We start from the raw sequence: 21,872 nt of genomic DNA on the forward strand, positions 1-21,872 counted from the left end.
TGTGTGTCGGTCTTGAGTCATTATCGCTGGTCTTTATTATTTCTTCAGATCAGAAAAACTGCTTTTTATGGAATGCAAAGTTGTAACCATCGTGGGTGAGGGAGGAGGGAGAGTATTATAACCAGAAAGAAGAATAAATTTTCCTACATTGGAAGATGAATTGAGAGGGGGCAGTTGGGTTATGTTGTAGGTTTGGGTTATGGTGAAGCCTAAACAATGCTTAATCCTTCTCTCATTTGAGAGGATTGACTTACAACCGCAATAGAGCCCAAAATCTCCATTGCTCAGCAAGAAAATTGTTTTAAGTATGTCACAAGCTTTTTTGCCACGGTTGTTAAGTGAATCAGTGTAGTTGTTAAGTGCATCATTTGGTTGTTAAATTAATCTGCTTTTCCCCATTGAATGTGTTTCTCAGAAACCACCTGGGAAGATTACAAAGGGTGATCACATGACCCTGGGACAGTGCAATTGTCAAAAATACATGCCAATTGTCAAGCACCTGAATTCTGATCATAGGGATGCTGCAGTGGATGTCAGTGTGAAAACCTGTGATATTTTTTCAGTGCTGTTGTAACTGAACGGTCGCTGATGATTGTTAAGTCGAGGACTATCTATAACCGTTATTAAGTTTCTCCTACATTGTGTTTTTAAAAGCTGGTATACAGTTCCCTGAACGTTATGTCATAATGGCATAATTTCATATATGTGTGATCCCAAAATACCAGGGGTAGTCTGTGAGTACCTTTTAATTTATTACTGAAGTCAAGGTTTCTTTTTTATATAAGATACAAGTTGAGAGGACAAATTTGAGTATAGGATACAGTCTTCATTAGCTATGTTTTCTAGAAGTGACCACATATTTTGGAGGGTAAATACTATAGAACAGATGGAGGCAAACTGCATCCCAGTTTTGAATTTAGATTCTTGTCAGACAGGTCAGTGGCAAGAAACACTGCAAATTTCTGAAAATGACTTACATATTTTGCAAAATATATGTATTATGCTCATATCGTTTTGGCATGAGCCAGGTTAGCGGTGCATATTTTTGAAAAGTTTGCATGGATCCTACATTCTTCGGTGTTTTTAAGAAGCTCTCAAACTGGTAGGATTGAACAAAATACAGTACTTCTCAAAGTACAAGAAAATAAATTAATTGAAAAAAAATTGCATTATTACCCAAGTTACATTTTTATGAGACAAGAAAAAGGCATAACACTATAGTTCTGGCTCCCTACAATATCACTCTGCCAACTGTTGGGATACATGAACATACAAAGCTCCTTGCAGAAGTTGCACATAAATCCTCCCAAAATTTTAACCAGATACTATGAACATTTAAGTCATCATTGGATTTATGTTGGTCCTCTACCATTGAGACATTTGGCAAGAGCCGGCCGTTGCAGTTCTGCAGAAGACTTTCTCGTGACATGATATCAAGTAGCTGTCATTTTGATTTTCTCAAACTAGTCTATATTGGCATTGCATTGTGGAGAATTTCAAACAGTAATCTGTACAACGAAACTGGACTTTTTGGCTTTTTTTGCTGGCGTTTGGTTAATGGAGTAAGGAAAGCTTGTAGCAGTTGTTTAAAATATTTAAATGTAGTTACTGAAGCTAAACTTTAAAAGTGTTTAGCATTTTTGTAAACATTGTATCTTAGTTTCCTGAATTAGATTTGCATTAGTAAGATATCTGTTTTGCACTGAGAAACATTCAGATTTTACCTAGAAAATAGAGATAGCCACTCAGTGGAACTGTCATTAATAAGGTCACTTTGTGACATTACACATATTTAATAAAAATAATTATCGATATCAGCAGAAGAACCATCCCATCTGGAGGCCTTGAAATAGCAATAGCACTTAGACTTACTGCTTCAAAGTTTTTTACAGCCCTCTAAGCTGTTTACGAAATCAGCATATTGCACACACCCCAAAAAAACAACAACAATCTGGGTCCTCATTTTACCCACCTTGGAAGGATGGAAGACTGAGTCAACCTTGAGCCTGTAACAATCGAACTGCCTAATTGCAGTCAGCCGGAGTCAGCTGAAGTAGCCTGCAGTACTGTGCCACTGTGGCTCAAATATGCTTAAGGTATGCTCTGATTTTGAAATAGCTAAAAGAAGAGGGAAGCTAGCTAGTTTTAGATGCTTGCCATTACACTAAACAGGTGGGCAAACTAAGGCTGTGTACACAGCAACTCTTCCAGAGGACTACATTTGGGCTTTTTTGAGATTATCTCCCTGCTCTTAACACACATCATTTGAGAAAATAGCTAGATACAGTAAGCTATTGTAGGTTTCCCAATGTCTTCAAAAGAGAACAGCAGCTGCCATTAGAAAATAACTATGAGAACTTGATTCCTTGAGGTTGTAGAGACAACCTTGAAATTAAAACCCTACAAATCTAACAACATTCGCATTAGCAATTGCCTCCTTGTGTTGTAACAAAAATTGTGTACAGTTGTGTAGAACGAATAGTTTGATTTTAGAACTCATATTTTCTGCACTCAGGCATTTGCTAGCAAAGGCTAAGCAATTTTACTGTCAAAGCAACAAAGAGTACTATAGTATGTGTAATAAGGAGGCACTTGTTTTAAATTTAAACTCTATTCACTTTAACTTAGTACAGGTAATCCTCGACCTACAACAGTTCATTTAGCGACTGTTCAAAATTACAATGGCCCTGAAAAAAGTATTGCAACCATTTTTCATACAACCATTGCAGCATCTCCAAGGTCACATGATCAAAATCCAGATGTTTGGCCACTGGTTCAAACTTGTGACCATTGCAATGTCCCAGAGTAATGTGATAACATTTTGCAATCTTCTGACAAGGAAAGTCAATGGGGTAGCTAGATTCTCTTAACTTTGTTACTAACAACTGCATAGATTCACTTAACAAATATGCCAAGAAAGGTCGTAAAATGGCACACAACTCACATAATAAATTTATCAGTTAACATAAATTCTGGACTCCATTGTGGTTGTAAGTCAAGGACTAACTGTATAACTCAGAAACCAAGTAACTAGCAAATATAGGGGGCTCAACACCATCCAGAAATTCCTTTTATCCCCAGTTGTTTCTTCAGCCAGCCAACTACAGAGTATGGATGTTTTAAAAATTATTTTGTTGTAAAAATATTGAAGGCCCATAATCATATTTGCGTTTATGCCATAGCAGGGGAGACATTTTGTGTTCATTAATATAATTTTGCAGAAACCCTAACATTGACAATCATATTAAACTTTTTTGGCTTCTGAATTTTTAGTAGACATTGCACACTCCCCTTTCCAACATACCTTTTGTGTATCCATAAGAAATTGAAATGTCCTAAAGAGCAATTTAATAAATGATAGCTGAAATCTTAGAATGGGGAACTCTGGTCATATTAAGGAAGTATATGTGAATAGGGGATCCTTTTTCAGGTGTTCACTCTTACACACACACACACACACACACACGCATTATACGAGCAAAACGAAGAGGCCACATCAGCATGCCAATACTGAATACAAAATGGTCTTTAATTGAAATCCGCAGTGCCATTATTCATCTAAGCAATGTTAGTTCCATACAGTTATGATCTATCTTACAAGGTGGATGTTAAAACAAGAAGAGGGAATGCACAGATCCAAAGTGGTGGGAAGTATGGCTTTATCTAAAGGATTGAAAACTTGCCTTCCACAGGAAGAATGAAAAACAGCTGGGAGAGGTCAAGGCAGGTCTTTTAACATCATGCTTGCTGCGTAATTTGCAGCATTTCTACAGAGGTTTTATGCTGGCAAGGGAATGAATACAGCCGTAAGGAGTCTGAACGGAGACCCTGGATTTTACAACCTAGATTCCAGTGTGCTAATGAAGGACGGAATCATTTTAATCTGCTCTAAAAGAACGTTTACTATCTGCCAGGAGTTTGGTCTTTCAGTGAAGGAGATTGTTTCTAAGAAGTGTTATTTTCATTTCCTATGCTTTGAGTAGAAGAGAGTTTTGATTTGTCTGCAACTTGGGAGGCTTTTTTTTTTTGTATATTAATTTTCTACAGTTGGAAAATCAAGTCCAGTATTAATTTCTGTTGACAACATTTTTCCAAACTATGAGGCACATACTTTTCTTAGCAGGGCTCTCTCCAGCACTAGTATTTGACCTCATAAATTCAGAACATTTTGTGTCCACGATTGAATTACAGCTCCATTTTAGAGAGGCACAGAGGCAGGCTGGGAATACCATCCAGGGCCTACCAGTTTCAGCAAGATAGGTTTTATTACCCATTCCCAAGGTGGCTCACACTCGCATAAGAGTCAGTAACCGCAATAAACTTTTAAATAATTGTGGCTTCTACTACCTGGACGTGAAATATAAAAATGCTGATTTATCAGCACTGAAATCAGCCAAACAGCGATAGGTGATAAATTCTGCAGGACATGATATATATATTTACAAGGATTTGATGCTGAATTCTGATTTTAATTTTGCTTGAAATTTATACCCACATTTGAGCTTTCTCACTAGTGTTATCTTACCAAATGACCTTGTATGGATCAAATCAAAGGGTACCTGATGTAAAATTCAGCTGCAATAAGAGTCCAATTGCCCTGGTTTATTTGTTCAGGCTAACTTGATACCACGTTTGGCGTCAATCCAGCATATCCATAAAACACCTAAGGAAGAAATGATGGAAAAAGACATCTCTTTCCATCATTTGAAAAGGAGTGTCATTTTTGTGACTGGAAAATATAAGGATGAATTGATCTGTAAAGTTGTTTGAGGAACCTAGTTGTGTTTTCTGAGTGCAAGAAGGAAGGGTCCCATCAGTTGGGATAACTCCTACAAGTATACTAGCTAGCCATATCTATCCTCCCCACCCCCCAGTTGTGTATTCAGTGTATAATGGAGTTGATGCATGTCCAGCTGTTGTCTCTAATTTATTTTGCCATATTTGTGATTAGGGGAAGCCAAATGTATATGGTTAAAGGTCTTTAGGGCTTCTTTCTCAATTGTTTTGTAGCACCGGCACAAAAACATTGGGTGTCTGAAACAAATAGAAAAATGCCTATCATGCAGAAGTGGGATTTTTAAAAAAAGTTTGCCTAACTCCTGCCGTGCTGTTATTTTTAAAAATATTTTTAACAAGTACCCACAAGAAACATTAAATACAATCAATAGAGGCCCTTTTAATTTTGCTTAGAACTTGCCTCAAAATTATACCCGAAGTCTTGCCAAGACGACTTCAGATAACAATGCTTGGAAGACCGTCTTGTTTTCTCTCTGGAATTTTGCCACAAGATCTTTTGGGTAGATGTTACAGGGAACACAAAATGACCCCTGCTGGCCCCTTTTGCACAAAGGAAATGTAAACATGGAGCTCTAAATTACGTGCAATTTCTTAAACATTCTCCAAAGTTAAACGCCCTGTTTGGGCTGGTCCGGAGGGGGAGGCACAAGTAAGTATGATGGTTTCTCGCTTTTACTGAGTATGATCAATTTCTCCAGTCAAACTTTTTATTTGGAAAGGCTAGAGAAGCAGCTAGACATGCAATTCCACATCTTCCATCATTCTCCCCGAGTCTTAATCTTGGTTCTCCTGCTTCTGAGGTTATTACCATTTTAGCTGATGGATCTCCTGTAGAGCTAGGAAGCTAGAATTTGATTTTAATGTTGCCCAGGGAGTGTCTGCCTCTGTCTAGGGCTAGAACGTTTCTGGACTACTGAATGTGAATTCACTGGAAGCTGCCAGCAGTCAAAGAGATTTCATTTATTGGCTCTGCTATATTTCTTGCTTTTCAGCAGATGGCACCATTTGCCTGATCTTGTCTGGGTTCAGAAGCTAAGCAGGTCTGATTAGTGTTTTTGGACAGATGCTTTCCAGAAAAGCTTTAGACCAGAGGTGACTTTTTTTCAATGCTGATATAACTTTGAATGGTCACTAAATGGAACTGCTATCATTCAAGGACTACCTGTAGAGATGAAGCTTTGCCTGCTCACCCACTGCTCACTTCCAGGTGTGTGGCCCGGTTCCTAACTGGCCACAGACCAGTATCGGTCTTTGGCCCAAGGGTTGAGGATCCCCGCTCCAGAGTACTCTGCAGGAATCAAACTTGGCTTGATATTTCTTATAGCAATAGCACCTAGGCTTCTATACTGCTTTGCAGTGCTTTACAGCCCTTTCTAAGCGGTTTACAGAGTCAGCCTATTGCTCCCAACAATCTGGGTCCTCATTTTACCCACCTTGGAAGGAGGGAAGACTGACTTCAGCTGGTCATGATTGAACTGCCGAACTGCCATCAGAATTAGTCTGCAATGCTGCATTCTAACCACTGCACCACCATGGCTCTTACAGGTAATCCTCACTCACTGTGTCCTATTTAATGACTGAAGTGATGCTGCTGCTGAAAAAGTAATATTGGGACCGGTCCTCACACTGATGACCATTACAGCATCCCGTAGTCACGTGATCTTAATTTGTGTGCTTCACAGCCAGCCCGCAGTAAAATTGCAAGTTGTGATCATGTAATAACCCCACTTAATGAGTGCAGGTGATTTGCTTAATGACTAGGGCAGAAGTGGCATTGTAAGGTCTGCGCAAGTCCTTTTGCTTAAGGACATTTCACTTAGTAACAGAGTTGGGGGGGGTCGTGCTTGTGTTCATTAAGTATAGAAAAAAGCAAGAATCAAAAAGTTAAATTGTTCTTTTAGCTAGTGGGCTTTTGGAGAAAAAAACCCAATGCACAGGATTCACAATAAGGGCCCAGACCTGGCTGACTGAGCAGAAAAAAAACTCATTAGTCCTTTGCTTGATGGGTATTGTTGCCATGTAATGGTGATGTGCAGTTTGGCAGCCCGGATATCATCCCCCATGTGAAGTCCTAAGGAACAGACCTAATAACTTCTCTGCCAGTTAAGACTGTCTGCTTTCACCCCCTATTTACACTACCTGCTTCACAAATTCAGGGCTTGTAACAGCTTATGGACCCTGCTGCTCCCATTATTACAAGGGCTGGCTTTTTAAAGGGGGATAGCAAATTCTTTTTAGGTGCCTCTTCTCATAATGTTTACCCCCTTTTTCTTAAACTAAAGAAATTCAAAGCATTTAAAGAATTTTGATTGCCTTTCTTGTCTTAGTGAGAAAACCAGACAAGGGAGCCTATTTAGGATCAGAAAGCTGATAGTCTAATCTCGACTCTCCCGGCTAAGAAAATACAACCAAATGATATATATTCAAGCACGCTTGTGCTGTGCATTTCACCACAACGGGGTTAAGCGGTTACAATTTTCCCTGAATAGCAGTATAATTTATTTCTGGTCTCCATATTTAGGCTGCATTTTCTCTGCTGCCATGTAACGGTCATCCAGATTTTTGCAGCACAGATATGGTAGCCCTGAGAATAAATTCTGCATCAAAAGTTTAGTGTTAAAAACAGTAATGCAACCGTTGCATAAAATGTAGTGACAATTACGGCCCCCTAGAACTTCTACCATGCCTTTAAGGTTATGAAAACGGAGTATGTTGATATGATCCTTAGCCTAGCAAAGGTGTGGATTATTTCAAGATTAAGTGGAGAGGACCAAATGGTGGGTAGGGAAATATTGCAGAGGCCAAAAGATGGATCTCCAAAAATAGTGTGAAATCTGATTAGCATTTGAATAGAAGTCCACCAGGGAATTCACCAGGAGTCCACCAGAGTATAGACTAGTCTGGAAAGTAAAACATTTATACAGCCCAGAAGACAATGGCAATTTCCTTCTCTTTTGTTGCCGAAAAAAGAACAATAATCCAACCCCGCACAGATGTAACTTAAGAAGTTGCCATGAGTCAAGCTTGACACGACTGAGACTTTCTCTAAAGCAGTGCTACTGCATGAAGAGGGTTTGAGACCTTGCGTTGATCAACCAGGGGAGATTTCCTAGCACAGTTTCCAATAATTCAGAAGACATTCAGTAACAGCGTCTCTGACTCGGCAGAAACTGGTTTATGAGATACAGTGTTCCCTCGATTTTCACGGGTTCGAACTTCGCGAATAGCCTAAACCACGGTTTTTCAAAAAATATTAATTAAAAAATACTTCGCGGTTTTTTTCCTATACCACGGTTTTTCCCACCCGATGTCATCGCCAAACTAACAATTTTTGCAAATAAATAACAAAAAAATAACTATTGTTAATAAATAATTATGTTTATAAATATCAGGATCAATCACTAAATGTCTTATTCAATGGTGAGTACCAGTAATAATGGTGAGTAAATGGTTGTTAAGGGAATGGAAATGGTAATTTAGGGGTCTTAAGGGATGGCTTGTGATACTGTCCATAGCCAAAAATGGTGTATTTACTTCCACATCTCTACTTCGCGGAAATTCGACTTTCGCGGGTGGTCTCGGAACGCATCCCCCGTGAAAATCGAGGGAACACTGTATATATATATATATAGGTAGGCCATTACTCTGCTTGACCTAGCCCCATTAAACTGGACTGGCAGATTATTTGTATGCCATTTCCCCAGGAAAAAATGCAATTTATTACCAGAAATATGGGACTCTGACAAATATTCAAAAGGTAGGCAAATTAAACCTCAACACCAAGCTTGTGTCTGATTGCAGTACATTCTCCCCTAGTGTCCTCTTTCACCCGTGGCTATTTGGATAACTAACCATGCTGCAAGAACAGCATCTTGTGTACCTAAGGTCTTGGCCTCTTTGAACTGAAAAAGACCAGCACCTGGACACCTGAGGGTTGAACTCAATCCATCACTCTCCTGCCATAGAGGCAACAGAAATACCCAATATATCAGGTAGGCCACCAATGGCCCCTCATAAGATTTCCTTTGACAGTAATTTTTGAACGCCTCTCTTTCCAGCAAAAGCTGGTTGGTTAGAGTGAGGAAAGAGTTCATTGGTTTCAACCTTTTCTAGCTGTGCTTTTCCTGTAGGTCTTCCACTTGGGAGGAAAATGTTTCTGAAGGGGTTTATGCCCACACTTGCACTTAGCCTGAGTCTGACCTAGACTCTCAGATCCCAGGGGTTTAACCACGCAGGCTAAGCAACAAACAAATTGCAAAGGGGGCAATAACACCAAATGATTCTCCCAAGATTTTTCACCCAAGAGAAACCCAAGGGGACTGGGTGGTTTGGTTCAGTTTTCTCCACACAAATGTAAATTCGAGGAACTCCCCATTTCTCTTTTTAGGCATGGCAGCCTCTTGATGGTAAATGGGTGGGACATGTCCGAACCCGCTTCCTGCCTTCCCTTATGCACTCTCTTTCCTTCCCCCTCCCTGGCTTTCCTCCCTCAAGATGGGACACACAATAAGTGCAAATGTAAACATTTCTCATAATAAATAAATCAAATAAATAAATAAATAAACAAATCGAGCACACAAAAAAAAGTGCAGTGCATGTTGGTGCCAGCAGAGAGCAGAAGAGGGCCACTTTTCCCCATCCCAACCTTAAGCCAGTTAGGAAAGCCTGTGTGTGTGTGCGTGTGTGTGTGTGTGTGTATTTCTGCAGAACGATTGGATGCGGAAAAGGTGAGGATGACGTACTGGGAAAGAGACAAGGGCCCTGGGAGGGAGTCGAGGCCTTCAGTCCTCTTGTTGCTTCTGAGAACAGCTACAAGGACAGGGATGGAAATGGCTCGTTTCTTTTCAAGCTGTCCGTTGGGACAAGAGTTCCGTGCTGACTACGGCCCAAGCATGCGTCAAGTCCATCTCAGAGACCGTCTTAGGTTAGAAGCACTCTGGACGTTCCGGTGGGCGATGTACATCCCCAGTCAAGAGGCTGAGCTGGGACCTGCAGCCCTGCTGGTGCACCGTTGTCATTTCCGTTGGCACCGTTCCTTAGCCCACGCCGCCTCCGGCTCTTTTCCGCCCTTAGGGCATTGGTGGCCCATCAGGCCCCGCTGATCTTCTGCTGAATTCCCAAACCATTCGGGATGTTGGTGGAGGAACCAAAATGGAAGGAATCCGTGCCTTCCTGTGGGGTTGAGCAAGTGGTGGGGCCATTGGCCGCCCGTGGGGAGGGTCCATTCAGTCGCTGCCTCCATTCCGGCTGTCCAGCGTTGAATGCAGTGAGCCCTGATCCTAAGGCAAGACCCTTGACCTCCCTCCCCAACCGGTCGGAGAAAATGTGGGTTCAGGAACCGAGGAGAGGAATGAGGTGTGCTGGCTCTCTTTCCAGAGATTATGAGATAATATAGATTTATATAGAGCTTTATAATTATTTATATAAATATCTGGGGGGTTGGGGAGGAGAAGGTGGTGGTGTTGGTGCAGGGTGGCCGAGAAGGGGAGGAGGGGGCTGTACAACCTGGGAAAGGAGACCCAAGCAGCAGAGATCACAAATTCGGCAGGTCTGGAAGTCTCTGCACCTCCCCACTGCCTGAATTGTCCAGTTCGGCACTATCGCAATCCGAGTCTTCATAGGCGGCAGGATCCTACAAAGAGATGAAGCAGGTGAGGAAAGATGGAGCCAGGAGAGGGAGGGGGACGAAGGGAAGGAGGGAGGGAGAAAGGAAAGGAAGGAGAGAGGAAATGAAGGGAGGAAGGGAGGAAGGGAGGGAAACAGGAAAGGAAGGTAGGGAGAGAGGAAAGGAAGGAAGGGAAACGGAAGGTAGGGAGAGAGGAAAGCAGGAAGGGAGGGCGATAGGGAAGAAAGGAAGGAAGGAAAGGAGGAAGGAAGGGAAACAGGAAAGGAAGGGAGGGCGATAGGAAATGAAGGAAGGAAGGAAGGTGGCAGAGGAAAGGAGGAAGGGAAGGAGGGAGGGAAAGGGAGGGAGGGAGACCTGGCAGAAAACCTTGTCACATTTGATCATGGATTTGAATGGCAGGGTATATTTTAAAAAGCAAACATTCTATATTAAGGAGGCAAATAAATCTGTTTTTGCCACTGGACCATGCATATACACTACCCACTACTAGACCATGACCTGTTTGAAACTGGGCCATGTGACTGACAAGTGGGTGCATGTGAAACTCCACTTGTGTGAGTGTGTGTGTGGGAAGGTGCTTGTGCTCATGTGTGAAGCTTCATTCGTGCAAATGGAGGGCGCTGGCGCAGGAAGCTCCATTTGCAAACAAATACAAGTCCTTCAATGGAGGAAAAATGTTGGAAAGTAAACCATAAATGACTTATGCATGTTCTTTGTGGCTCTGAGGGGTAAAAACCAGATTCTTAAAAACCTCAGAATAAAAGCCAATAAATTCCACAATACTGTGAGTGCAGGCAGGCCAGTTACGGCTATTGGTACAGGTTGAATGTGTGATTTAATAATTAAATGATCCTGAACCAACCTGAACATTTCTCTTCCAAAGCCCCTTCCAAAGCCTCTTATCTGGTGGTAATTCTGTGCTTGGGGTATGTGTGTGTTTCCCTAGTCCTGAGAGAGGAGGGCTAATAATGTTTACTCAGTTGGGGGGGGGGGGAAATTAGAAGTAACATGAGAAAATATTATTTTACTGAAAGAGTAGCAGATGCTTGGAACAAACTTCCAGCAAACTTCCGAACTTGGAACAAACTAGTTGGTAACTCCACAGTAACTGAATTGAAACATGCCTAGGATAAACATATATCCATCCTAAGATAAAATACAGGAAATAGTATAAGGGCAGACTAGATGGACCATGAGGTCTTTTTCTGCCATCATTCTTCTATGGTTCTATGGTTCTACCCACCTCTCCAGCATTTTGCTCAGCACTGAGCTGCCGTTTCACGAGCTGAATGGCGGCTTCCTTTTCGGACAACCCATCCGAGTTCCCCAGGATGTCATCATCTGAGCGCTCGGCATCCAGCCGTTCATCTGTATTGGTACTGGGCACATCAGGGGTGCCGCCACTGTGGGAAGCGGTGGTGCCCTCACTGCCGGTGCCTTCCTCGCCATCCCCATCTGAGAAGTTCTCGGAGCTGAAGGTGGAGAGAGATTGCCGCTTGCTCCTAGCCTGAGGCCACCTGGGAAAGACAGCGAAAGAAAAAAAAAATCTCCGGTCAACTTGAAACAGAAGAAAAGAAGGAGGCCACACCCCGGGAGGAAACTGGGGTCCAGGCGGAACCAGCACACTTGGTACCCAAGCTTTGAGAGCTACAACAGCAGGACAAGAGGAAAGTGTGCCAAATTGACCCCAAGTCCAACTTGACTTTTCCCATCAAATCGCCCCATCCCTAACTCTGTTGATGTATGAACAGGCTAATCCTTGTTTACCAAGGTTCTGCACACACAGAAATGTTTAGATTGAGGTTAGTTATGAATAACTACTCAGCCACACATACTAACACTAACTTGAATTAAAGTTTACCTTGAGAAATAACATTGGACTTTTATGCCGCCCCTCTCTGAGGACGTGGGGTGGCTTACAACATATAATAACACAATGTATAATATTTTAGATCCAATTAATTAAATATAAAATCTAAAAAACCCATCATTAGATAAACAGATAAAGGCTAATGTAATGGTAGGGAAGGTTTGCCTATTTGCCGATGACTCTAAAGTGTGCAATAGGGTTGATATTCCTGGAGGCATCTGTAATATGGTAAACGATTTAGCTTTACTAGATAAATGGTCAAAGCAATGGAAACTGCAGTTTAATGTTTCCAAATGTAAAATAATGCACTTGGGGAAAAGGAATCCTCAATCTGAGTATTGTATTGGCAGTTCTGTGTTAGCAAATACTTCAAAAGAAAAGGATTTAGGGGTAGTGATTTCTGACAGTCTCAAAATGGGTGAACAGTGCAGTCAGGCAGTAGGGAAAGCAAGTAGGATGCTTGGCTGCATAGCTAGAGGTATAACAAGCAGGAAGAGGGAGATTATGATCCCGCTATATAGAATGCTGGTGAGACCACATTTGGAATACTGTGTTCAGTTCTGGAGACCTCACCTACAAAAAGATATTGACAAAATTGAACGGGTCCAAAGACGGGCTACAAGAATGGTGGAAGGTCTTAAGCATAAAACGTATCAGGAAAGACTTAAGGAACTCAATCTGTATAGTCTGGAGGACAGAAGGAAAAGGGGGGACATGATCGAAACATTTAAATATATTAAAGGGTTAAATAAGGTCCAGGAGGGAAGTGTTTTTAATAGGAAAGTGAACACAAGAACAAGGGGACACAATCTGAAGTTAGTTGGGGGAAAGATCAAAAGCAACATGAGAAAATATTATTTTACTGAAAGAGTAGTAGATCCTTGGAACAAACTTCCAGCAGACGTGGTAGATAAATCCACAGTAACTGAATTTAAACATGCCTGGGATAAACATATATCCATCCTAAGATAAAATACAGAAAATAGTATAAGGGCAGACTAGATGGACCATGAGGTCTTTTTCTGCCGTCAGACTTCTATGTTTCTATGTAAGCCATAATCAGTATGTAATCATGAGTTTGCTAATTGTGCTGCAACCTGATTGGCTGTAACCTATATAATAGGAGTAGCACCCTTGCATGGGCGTGTCATAGAGTGATTTGTTACAGTGGTTAGAGTGGTTTGTGCTGGGTGGTTTGTAGTTAGTGCTTAGTGGTTGCAGTGGTGGATGTAATAAGAGTTATATAATAGTACAGTGGATAGTTTGTTATAGTGGTTAAATGAAAAAGTGATAGTTTATTTAGAGAAGCAAAAGTAAAATATATGTTTACAAGAAAGCCTGCTGCAGTGTTTTTCACTGAAGACTTCAATTAGGTACTCATAATCCTAAAAAGTTGGCTCATTTCACCACTGCTGTCTACTCAGCACTGCTAACTCGGACAGAATCGCAAAGCATTGACAAATCTCCTTCTTGCAATGATTCGAAGTGAACAATTTATTTTAGGTTTTTGTAGACCACTTTCCTCTCAAAGCTCAACAAGATATGGGGAGTAGACTGTTACACTCCCATAGATTTCAGTAGAACAATACTGAGAAATCAGTTTCATTCTATTTCATGGGTTCCAGTAGTTTTTACAGGTGGCAATTTTTATAACCACGATGTCCCTCACTTTATTTTTCTGATCCTCAAATCATTAAATTGTGCCACTGAAATTTGATGGCAATACTGACATTTTCTGAGATACTTTTAGGTTTTGTTCAACTAAAGGAAAAGAGATATGCACTTATCTTTCCTCTTAAACCTCTGATCCACTATCAAACCATAAATGAGAGTTGTCAATTTTCTGCTCTGCTTTATTCATTGATCCCTCCAAATTCTTGGGGGCTGAGTCCGAAACCAGGTAAATGCTCACCTTTGCCGGGGAGGGAGCTCAACTTCACTGTCCACTTCGCCTTCTTCTTCCTCTGAGGAGATACCACGTTTCTAAGTCAAGATGAACGAAATAGAAAGAAACGGTGTCAGGATTTGTCACCTTTGCAAAATACAGGGGGTGGACAAAAAAATTGAAACACTTGGCTTTTTGGCATCATCATGTTTGAACATGTTAAAATCAATCAAAACTTGACATATTTAATGTTTTTTTAAAAATTCTGTTATTTCATATGTTTTTTTAAACTACCTTTTTTTTTTTTACAGAAATTTAAGGAAATTGGTTATAACCTTCTAGAAATGGCAGACCTCTCAGACTTTCAAAGAGGCCAAATTGTTGGTGCTCGAATGGCAGGCGCTAGTGTAACAGGAAGTGCCCGGATGTTTGGTGTTTCAAGAGGTAATGTCTCAAAAGTGATGACTGCTTTTGAAAGAGAAGGGAAAACGTCCTCAGCCAAGCACAGGTCTGGTCGAAAGTCGAAGTTGTCTGAGAGAGACCGTCGGACTCTAAAGCGAATTGTTAGAGTGGATCGCAAGACCGCAGCTCCTAAAATCACTGCAGAGCTCAATAGACACGTACAGAACCTAGTTCCCACAAAAACTGTTCGAAGGGAGCTTCACAAATCTGGATTCCACAGAAGAGCTGCAAGGTGTTTCTATTTTTTTGTCCACCCCTGTAGGTCAGACTGGAATCAGACATAGCAAAGACTATAAGATGGTCCTTTATTGTTGCAGGATATAGCAACACAAGCTTGAATCTGCCAGTTCCCATCTCCGCCACTTTACAACAAATAGAATGGGAGGGGGGATATTTTGACTCTCTTTCCCATGTTTTCCTATTTCCTCTTACAGCATAATATCTTTAATAAAGGTGAATGAAACTAACTAACTTCCTCAGAAATATCCAAAATGAATGCAATATAGTATACAGAACTAAAGAAAATAAACACACAATTCCACATACTCGATACAAATACTTAATATTAGGTCGCTTGACAGTGACAGTCAACAATATGGTTGACAAATTATGTCTTTTATACAACAAATAAATATACGTATGTAGTGAAAGAAAATATTAACTGATGATAAGCAAATAACTATGTGCATATATCAAACATCACGGAAATTGAGCGCTCCATATGTTCTATAGGTTTATAAGCTGATTTGTCTATCTACTTTCTTCATTTTTCTTTCTTCTTTTTTCTTTGTGTTTTGTATGTTGTTCATTTACATTTTTTTAATATGTAGAAACTTGATAGAGATTTTTTTAAAAAAAGAAACTCTTTGTCAACCCATTTATTTTGCTCCAACTTCAAGACAAGCCCTGTTGAGGAATGATTGGTCCAACAAGAGGTTAATTATGGTGCCAAACAGGCCCACCTGTCTCCTATCTTGAACAGGTGATTTGAGTATTCAACGTATCTAAATAGGAGGAGTTCAAAACTGGCACCTGACTCCAATTTATGATGGTGGCAGTGTCCCACAAGATCACACAATCCCCTTTTGCAACCTTCTGAGAAGCAAAGCCAACAGGGAAGCCAGATTTATATTTAACAAGCTGTGTGACTCGCTTAACAACTGCAGCGATTCACTTAACAACCATGGCAACCCTGAAAGTTCATTAAATGAGAAAAAATTGACCTTATGACCGCCTCACTTCAAAAAAAGGAATCAATTGTTGTCTTAAGTCGAGGACTACCTGTTTTTCTCAGAGGAAGAAAAGGAGAAGGCAGCCACAGCCACTGTTTCTACAGACTTTTCAAATTACTGTGGCTGTTGCCATATGCCTACAGTCAGTGTCCCGATAAACAGGCCTTTTAGGCCAAAGCCATTGCTTGAGTTAGAGACATTGGCCTGCCACCTACTTTCTTTCATTTGGGAAGGGAAGGGAGGAAGGAAGAAGTGGAAAAGAAAGAAACACCGTGCTACCTGGCTGCGGGTAACAGCCGCTCGGTACAACAAAGCCGCTGGCGTGAGGTGCTGAGACTGCTGCGGGGCCCCTGAGCGGCTGCTCTTGCCCTGTTCCCGTTCCGCCTCCTCTCCGGGTTGCAGCCTTCCTTTTCCTGGCGGCCCCACCGCACCCTGTCGAGAAGAGGGTGAGTCGGGGCTGCTGGAGCAAGGCACCGAGGCAGTGTCTTCGCTGGGCGTCTCGCTGCGGGGCTGCTCTGTCGGTGGGGATTCCGGCCCCCCTGCCCCCTTGCGGCCCTCGGCTCCCAACGTGGTGGAAATGAGGTCAGGGCTGGAAGACGACATCTTGCGTAGTAGCAGGTCGTGCTGGAGCCCTCGGAGGGCCGTGCAGGGCTCCAGGCGCTTGGCTCCTCCGGGATCGGCCAGCTCCCCACAGCTGCCCCGTGTGCTGACCTTGCGGTAGCGTGACTTAGCACGGCGGCTACGCCCGGGGGACGGGGGCCCTTTCTGGCACACAGGGATGGCGAGCTGAGGCAGGCTGGGGTCCAGGATGACTTCCGTCTTTAGAATGTCTGGCCTGCAGAAGCAAAACAAGGTTAGATTTAGGTTAGATTTATTGGATTTATATGCCGCCCCTCTCCGCAAACTCGGGGCGGCATATAGAGTCATCTGAGTAATCTTGGTGCCAAAAAGGGAGACGGTGCTGTAATTTCCATCGAACCCTTTAAGACAGTGTTTCCCAACCTTGGCAACTTGAAGATATTTGGACTTCAACTCCCAGAATCCCCCAGCCAGCGAATGCAAATATCTTCAAGTTGCTATGGTTGGGAAACACTGCTTTAAGAAATCGGTTGTTATGTTGCTGCTTCTGAGATTGCTTCCCTGCCTTCCCAGTTTTTGTAGTTTTGCTGTTGCTCCTTTAGAAACATAGAAACATAGAAGACTGACGGCAGAAAAAGACCCCATGGTCCATCTAGTCTGCCCTTTTACTATTTCCTGTATTTTATCTTACAATGGATATATGTTTATCCCAGGCATGTTTAAATTCGGTTACTGTGGATTTACCAACCACGTCTGCTGGAAGTTTGTTCCAAGGATCTACTACTCTTTCAGTAAAATAATACTTTCTCATGTTGCCTTTGATCTTTCCCCAACTAACTTCAGATTGTGTCCCCTTGTTCTTGTGTTCACTTTCCTGTTAAAAACACTTCCCTCCTGAACCCTATTTAACCCTTTAACATATTTAAATGTTTCGATCATGTCCCCCCTTTTCCTTCTGTCTTCCAGACTATACAGATTGAGTTCATTAAGTCTTTCCTGATACGTTTTATACTTCAGACCTTCCACCATTCTTGTAGCCCGTCTTTGGACCCGTTCAATTTTGTCAATATCTTTTTGTAGGTGAGGTCTCCAGAACTGAACACAGTGCTCCAAATGTGGTCTCACCAGCGCTCTATATAAGGGGATCACAATCTCCCTCTTCCTGCTTGTTATACCTCTAGCTATGCAGCCAAGCATCCTACTTGCCTTTCCTACCGCCCGACCACACTGCTCACCCATTTTGAGACTGTCAGAAATCACTACCCCTAAATCCTTCTCTTCTGAAGTTTTTGCTAACACAGAACTGCCAATGCAATACTCAGATTTAGGATTCCTTTTCCCCAAGTGCATTATTTTACATTTGGAAACATTAAACTGCAGTTTCCATTGCTTTGACCAGTTTCCATTGCTTTGACCATTTGATGTCTTACATTAGATTATTTATTTATTTATTCGATTTTTATGCCACCCTTCTCCTTAGACTCAGGGCGGCTTACAACATGTGAGCAATAGCACTTTTTAACAGAGCCAGCCTTTTGCCCCCACAATCCGGGTCCTCATTTTACCTGCCTTGGAAGGATGGAAGGCTGAGTCAACCTTGAGCCAGTGATGAGATTTGAACCGCTGACCTACAGATCTACAGTCAGCTTCAGTGGCCTGCAGTACAGCACTCTACCTGCTGCGCCACCCCGGCTCAGATTTAGATTACATTACATTACATTATTAATTTTCTTGAAAGGAAGTAATGAGCAGACTAGAATATCTGAAAAATAGAAATGTATCCAGGCATCCCTCACTTAGTAACTGGCTGCTTAACAACCATTTAAAGTTATGACAGACTCCAAAAACCTATTTATGACTCACCCTTGAAGTTACAACTGCTGTACACATCCCGGGTCAGGGATGGGTTCCCCCTGGTTCAGACCAGATCACTCAAACCGTTAGCGACCCGCTGGTGACATAATGATGGCATCACAGCTACGGTTTGGATGGTGCTGGCCTGTAGGCACCGCCATCTTTTTTTTTATTTTATTTTTGGTGAATTTTTCCATCTTTAGATGGCTTCTCCACTTGAAAAAGAGTCCTTCCACCGCCCCTAGGATCATACTGACCCTTATTTCTTCGCCTGAATCACAGCTGATCAGCTCCTCCGCTGTGTTTTGGGCTGAATTCTGAATTCCTGAGCAAGAGCAGAAGCAAAAATGCACAAGGGGATGCCCTCTTGCACGCACACACAAAACATTGTGATGCAAATTGATGGAGAAGGTGAGCGGAACCCACCCTTGTCCCAGGTGTTCATATAGATTACATTTTGGCAACTGGTTTACATTTACGGTTGTGGCATTCTGAGGTCCTGTTACTGCAATTTGCAATTTTTGTTTGCTGGTTTTCAGGGTTTAAAAAAAAAAAAAAGCCCATTCAGGAGAATAGATTAACTTAACAACCACATGGTTTGTTTAATGATCATGGTGACTCGGTTTACAATCATTATAAAAACTATCATAAAATTGAGTCAGATCACATGGCAATCTGCTTCATGATCGCAATAACTTTCAACCAAATTTCCAGTCTGAACTGTGGTCGTTAAGGAATGACGGTCTCTATTCTTATGTGAATTAAGTATTTGCATGATTAATTTATATTGCTGCCCCTCTCACCTAAGTGATTGTGGGCAGCTCATATAAATAAATAAATAAACAACAATTAGAAATAAAATAAAAGGCATCAAAGCAATCAAAATAATTTGCAGGAGATTGCAATAAATTACTAATCATACCATCCGTTTGCAGGGTCGATACTGTTATAAAATGCTGAACATTTGGAAGAAAACTGAATACAACAAAAAGGATGGACAGGGAAAAGCATCTAACAGGACATTTTTCCTCTATTTGGGAGCTGACATTGGGCTAAACTAGGGGTTGGCATCTTTAAACACCCCAAGAGTCATTTGGACCCACAGAAAAGAAAACACCGTGAGCCACAAAACCCTTTTGACATCTAAAATGAAGATAATACTGCATATATCATTTTTTATCTTTATGTTATGTATAGAAAAAACTATAGTTTGTTGCATTTATGACATCAATGACCGGCTACAAAGCACATTTTTATTTCTGCCTGTAACAAACCCCTTTTTGAACTCAGAAAAAAAAAGATGGGTTGAAAAGTTCAGTAAATCACATGCCAGTGCATATTTTGAGTGACAGGAAGCTGCAGCAGAGGGATGAAAGAGCCACATGCGGCTTCAGAGCCGCGAGTTGCAGACCCCTGGGCTAAACAGAAACTTAGGTTCTGTGCCCAATACTTCCATTTTCTTTCCACATTATGCTACTACACACAATGGTCAATGTGAACCCTTCCTGTAAGGGCCTTTCTCTGCAGTGATTCACCTTTTGCTGTGAGGAGAGAGTTTTTGTGGCACATTCCTCTTCTTGATCAGTTTCTCCACTGTGTTGCCATGCAGGAGACTGCGGGATGTATGGTGCTTAAAAAGTCCGGGATATTTCTTCTCTAACGCTTGCTCTCTCCTAGGAGAAGGATGCAAAGATTGAAAATTCAGCAGGACGCAGAGAAAAAATTATTATTACGGTATTATTATTATTATTATTATTATTATTATTATTATTATTTATTGGATTTGTATGCCGCCCCTCTCCACAGACTCGGGGAGGCTAACAACAATGATAAAAAACAACATGTAACAATCCAATTTAATAAAACAACTAAAAACCCTTATTATAAAAACCAAACATACACACAAACATACCATACATAACTTGGAATGGCCATGGGGAAGGAATATCCTAACTCCCCCATGCCTGGCGACAAAGGTGGGTCTTGAGTAATTTGCGAAAGACAAGGAGGGTGGGGACCGTTCTAATCTCTGGGGGGAGTTGATTCCAGAGGGCCGGGGCCGCCACAGAGAAGGGTCTTCCCTTGGGGCCTGCCAAATGACATTGTTTGGTTGACGGGACCCCGAGAAGGCCAACTCTTTGGGACCTTATCGGCCGCTGGGATTCGTGCGATAGAAGGTGGTTCTGGATGTATTCTGGCCCAATGCCATGTAGGGCTTTAAAGGTCATTACCAACACTTTGAATTGTGACCGCAAACCGATCGGCAGCCAGTGCAGGCCACGGAGTGTTGCAGAAACTTTAATACTAGTTACTCAGATGCTGGGGTTGTGAAAATCTTGGAACAGGAAAACAGGATGCATGTACTGTAATACAATAATGATAATCGGATAAAATAGCAGAAAATAATAATTTTAACTAGATGACTGATTGAATGGTTGCTTGGTTCAACACCATTCGAAGAAACCAATACATTTCTGTTTGTAGAGGATAAAGGATAACCTGACTTCAAGGTGTGTTTGGATTTTAATTCCCCTTGTTCTGAGAGAGAACAATTATTGCTGGCCCTTGAATTTTACCTGATACAGAGGATACCAAGTTGAGAAAGGCTGCGTAGAATTTTTTACATTTAAAAAAAAAATCCAGGGCAAATCCAGGTATTCCTCGATTTACAACCACAGAGAGCTGAGGTGGCAAAATGGTTAGAGCGCAGTACTGCAGGCTACTTCAGTTGACTGCCAATTGCTAGCAGTTAAGCAGTTCAAATCTCACCAGGCTCAAGGTTGATTCAGCCTTCCATTCTTCCAAGATCGGTAAAATGAGGACCCAGATTGTCAAGGAGCAATATGCTGATTCTGTAAACCACTTGGAGAGGGCTATAAGGCACTGTAAAGCATTATATAAGTTTAAGTGCTATTGCTATTGCTACAATGGAACCTAGAATTTATGTTGCTAAGCAAGAAATGTGTTAAGTGAGTTTTGCCCAGTTTTTTTTAAAATTATTATTACTGTATTATTATTATTATTATTATTATTATTATTATTATTATTATTATTATTATTGTTATTGTTATTGTTATTGTTATTATTTATTAGATTTGTATGCCGCCCCTCTCTGCAGACTCGGGGCGGCTCACAGCAACTATAAAACAATGTACAACAAATCTAATAATTTAAAAAACACTAAAAACCCCTTATTAAAACCAAACATACACACAAATATACCATGGATAAATTGTATAGGCCCGGGGGAGATATCTCAATTCCCCCATGCCTGATGGCAGAAGTGGGTTTTTAAGGAGTTTACGAAAGGCAAGGAGAGTGGGGGCAGTTCTAATCTCCGGGGGGAGCTGGTTCCAGAGGGTTGGGGCCGCCAAAGAGAAGGCTCTTTCCCTGGGTCCCGCCAAATGACATTGTTTAGTCAACGGGACCCAGAGAAGGCCAACTCTGTGGGACCTAACCGGTCGCTGGGATTCGTGATGATTTTTCTTCTCACATTTTTTAAGTGAATCACTGCAGTTGTTAAATTAGTTACATGGTTGTTAACTGAATTTGGCTTTCCTATTGACT

At 41.6% G+C, this 21,872-nt stretch overlaps 1 protein-coding gene across 1 annotated transcript in view; it reads right to left on the reverse strand.

Moving 5' to 3' along the window:
* Window positions 1–10,191: 10,191 nt before the first annotated feature.
* The window catches only part of MAP3K12 (mitogen-activated protein kinase kinase kinase 12), a 35,278-nt gene continuing 23,597 nt past the window's right edge, over window positions 10,192–21,872 (reverse strand). Inside the window, exons 9-13 of the mRNA XM_070736044.1 lie at window positions 19,841–19,978; window positions 16,152–16,707; window positions 14,206–14,276; window positions 11,667–11,940; window positions 10,192–10,429 (exon numbers count right to left, since the gene is read on the reverse strand). Of these exons, the coding sequence (XP_070592145.1) occupies window positions 10,331–10,429; window positions 11,667–11,940; window positions 14,206–14,276; window positions 16,152–16,707; window positions 19,841–19,978 (1,138 nt within the window). The 3' untranslated portion in view covers window positions 10,192–10,330. The remainder of the gene's footprint in view (window positions 10,430–11,666; window positions 11,941–14,205; window positions 14,277–16,151; window positions 16,708–19,840; window positions 19,979–21,872) is intronic.

This window comes from Erythrolamprus reginae, chromosome 2 (genome assembly GCF_031021105.1).
Source record: "Erythrolamprus reginae isolate rEryReg1 chromosome 2, rEryReg1.hap1, whole genome shotgun sequence".
Classification (NCBI taxonomy): domain Eukaryota; kingdom Metazoa; phylum Chordata; class Lepidosauria; order Squamata; family Dipsadidae; genus Erythrolamprus; species Erythrolamprus reginae.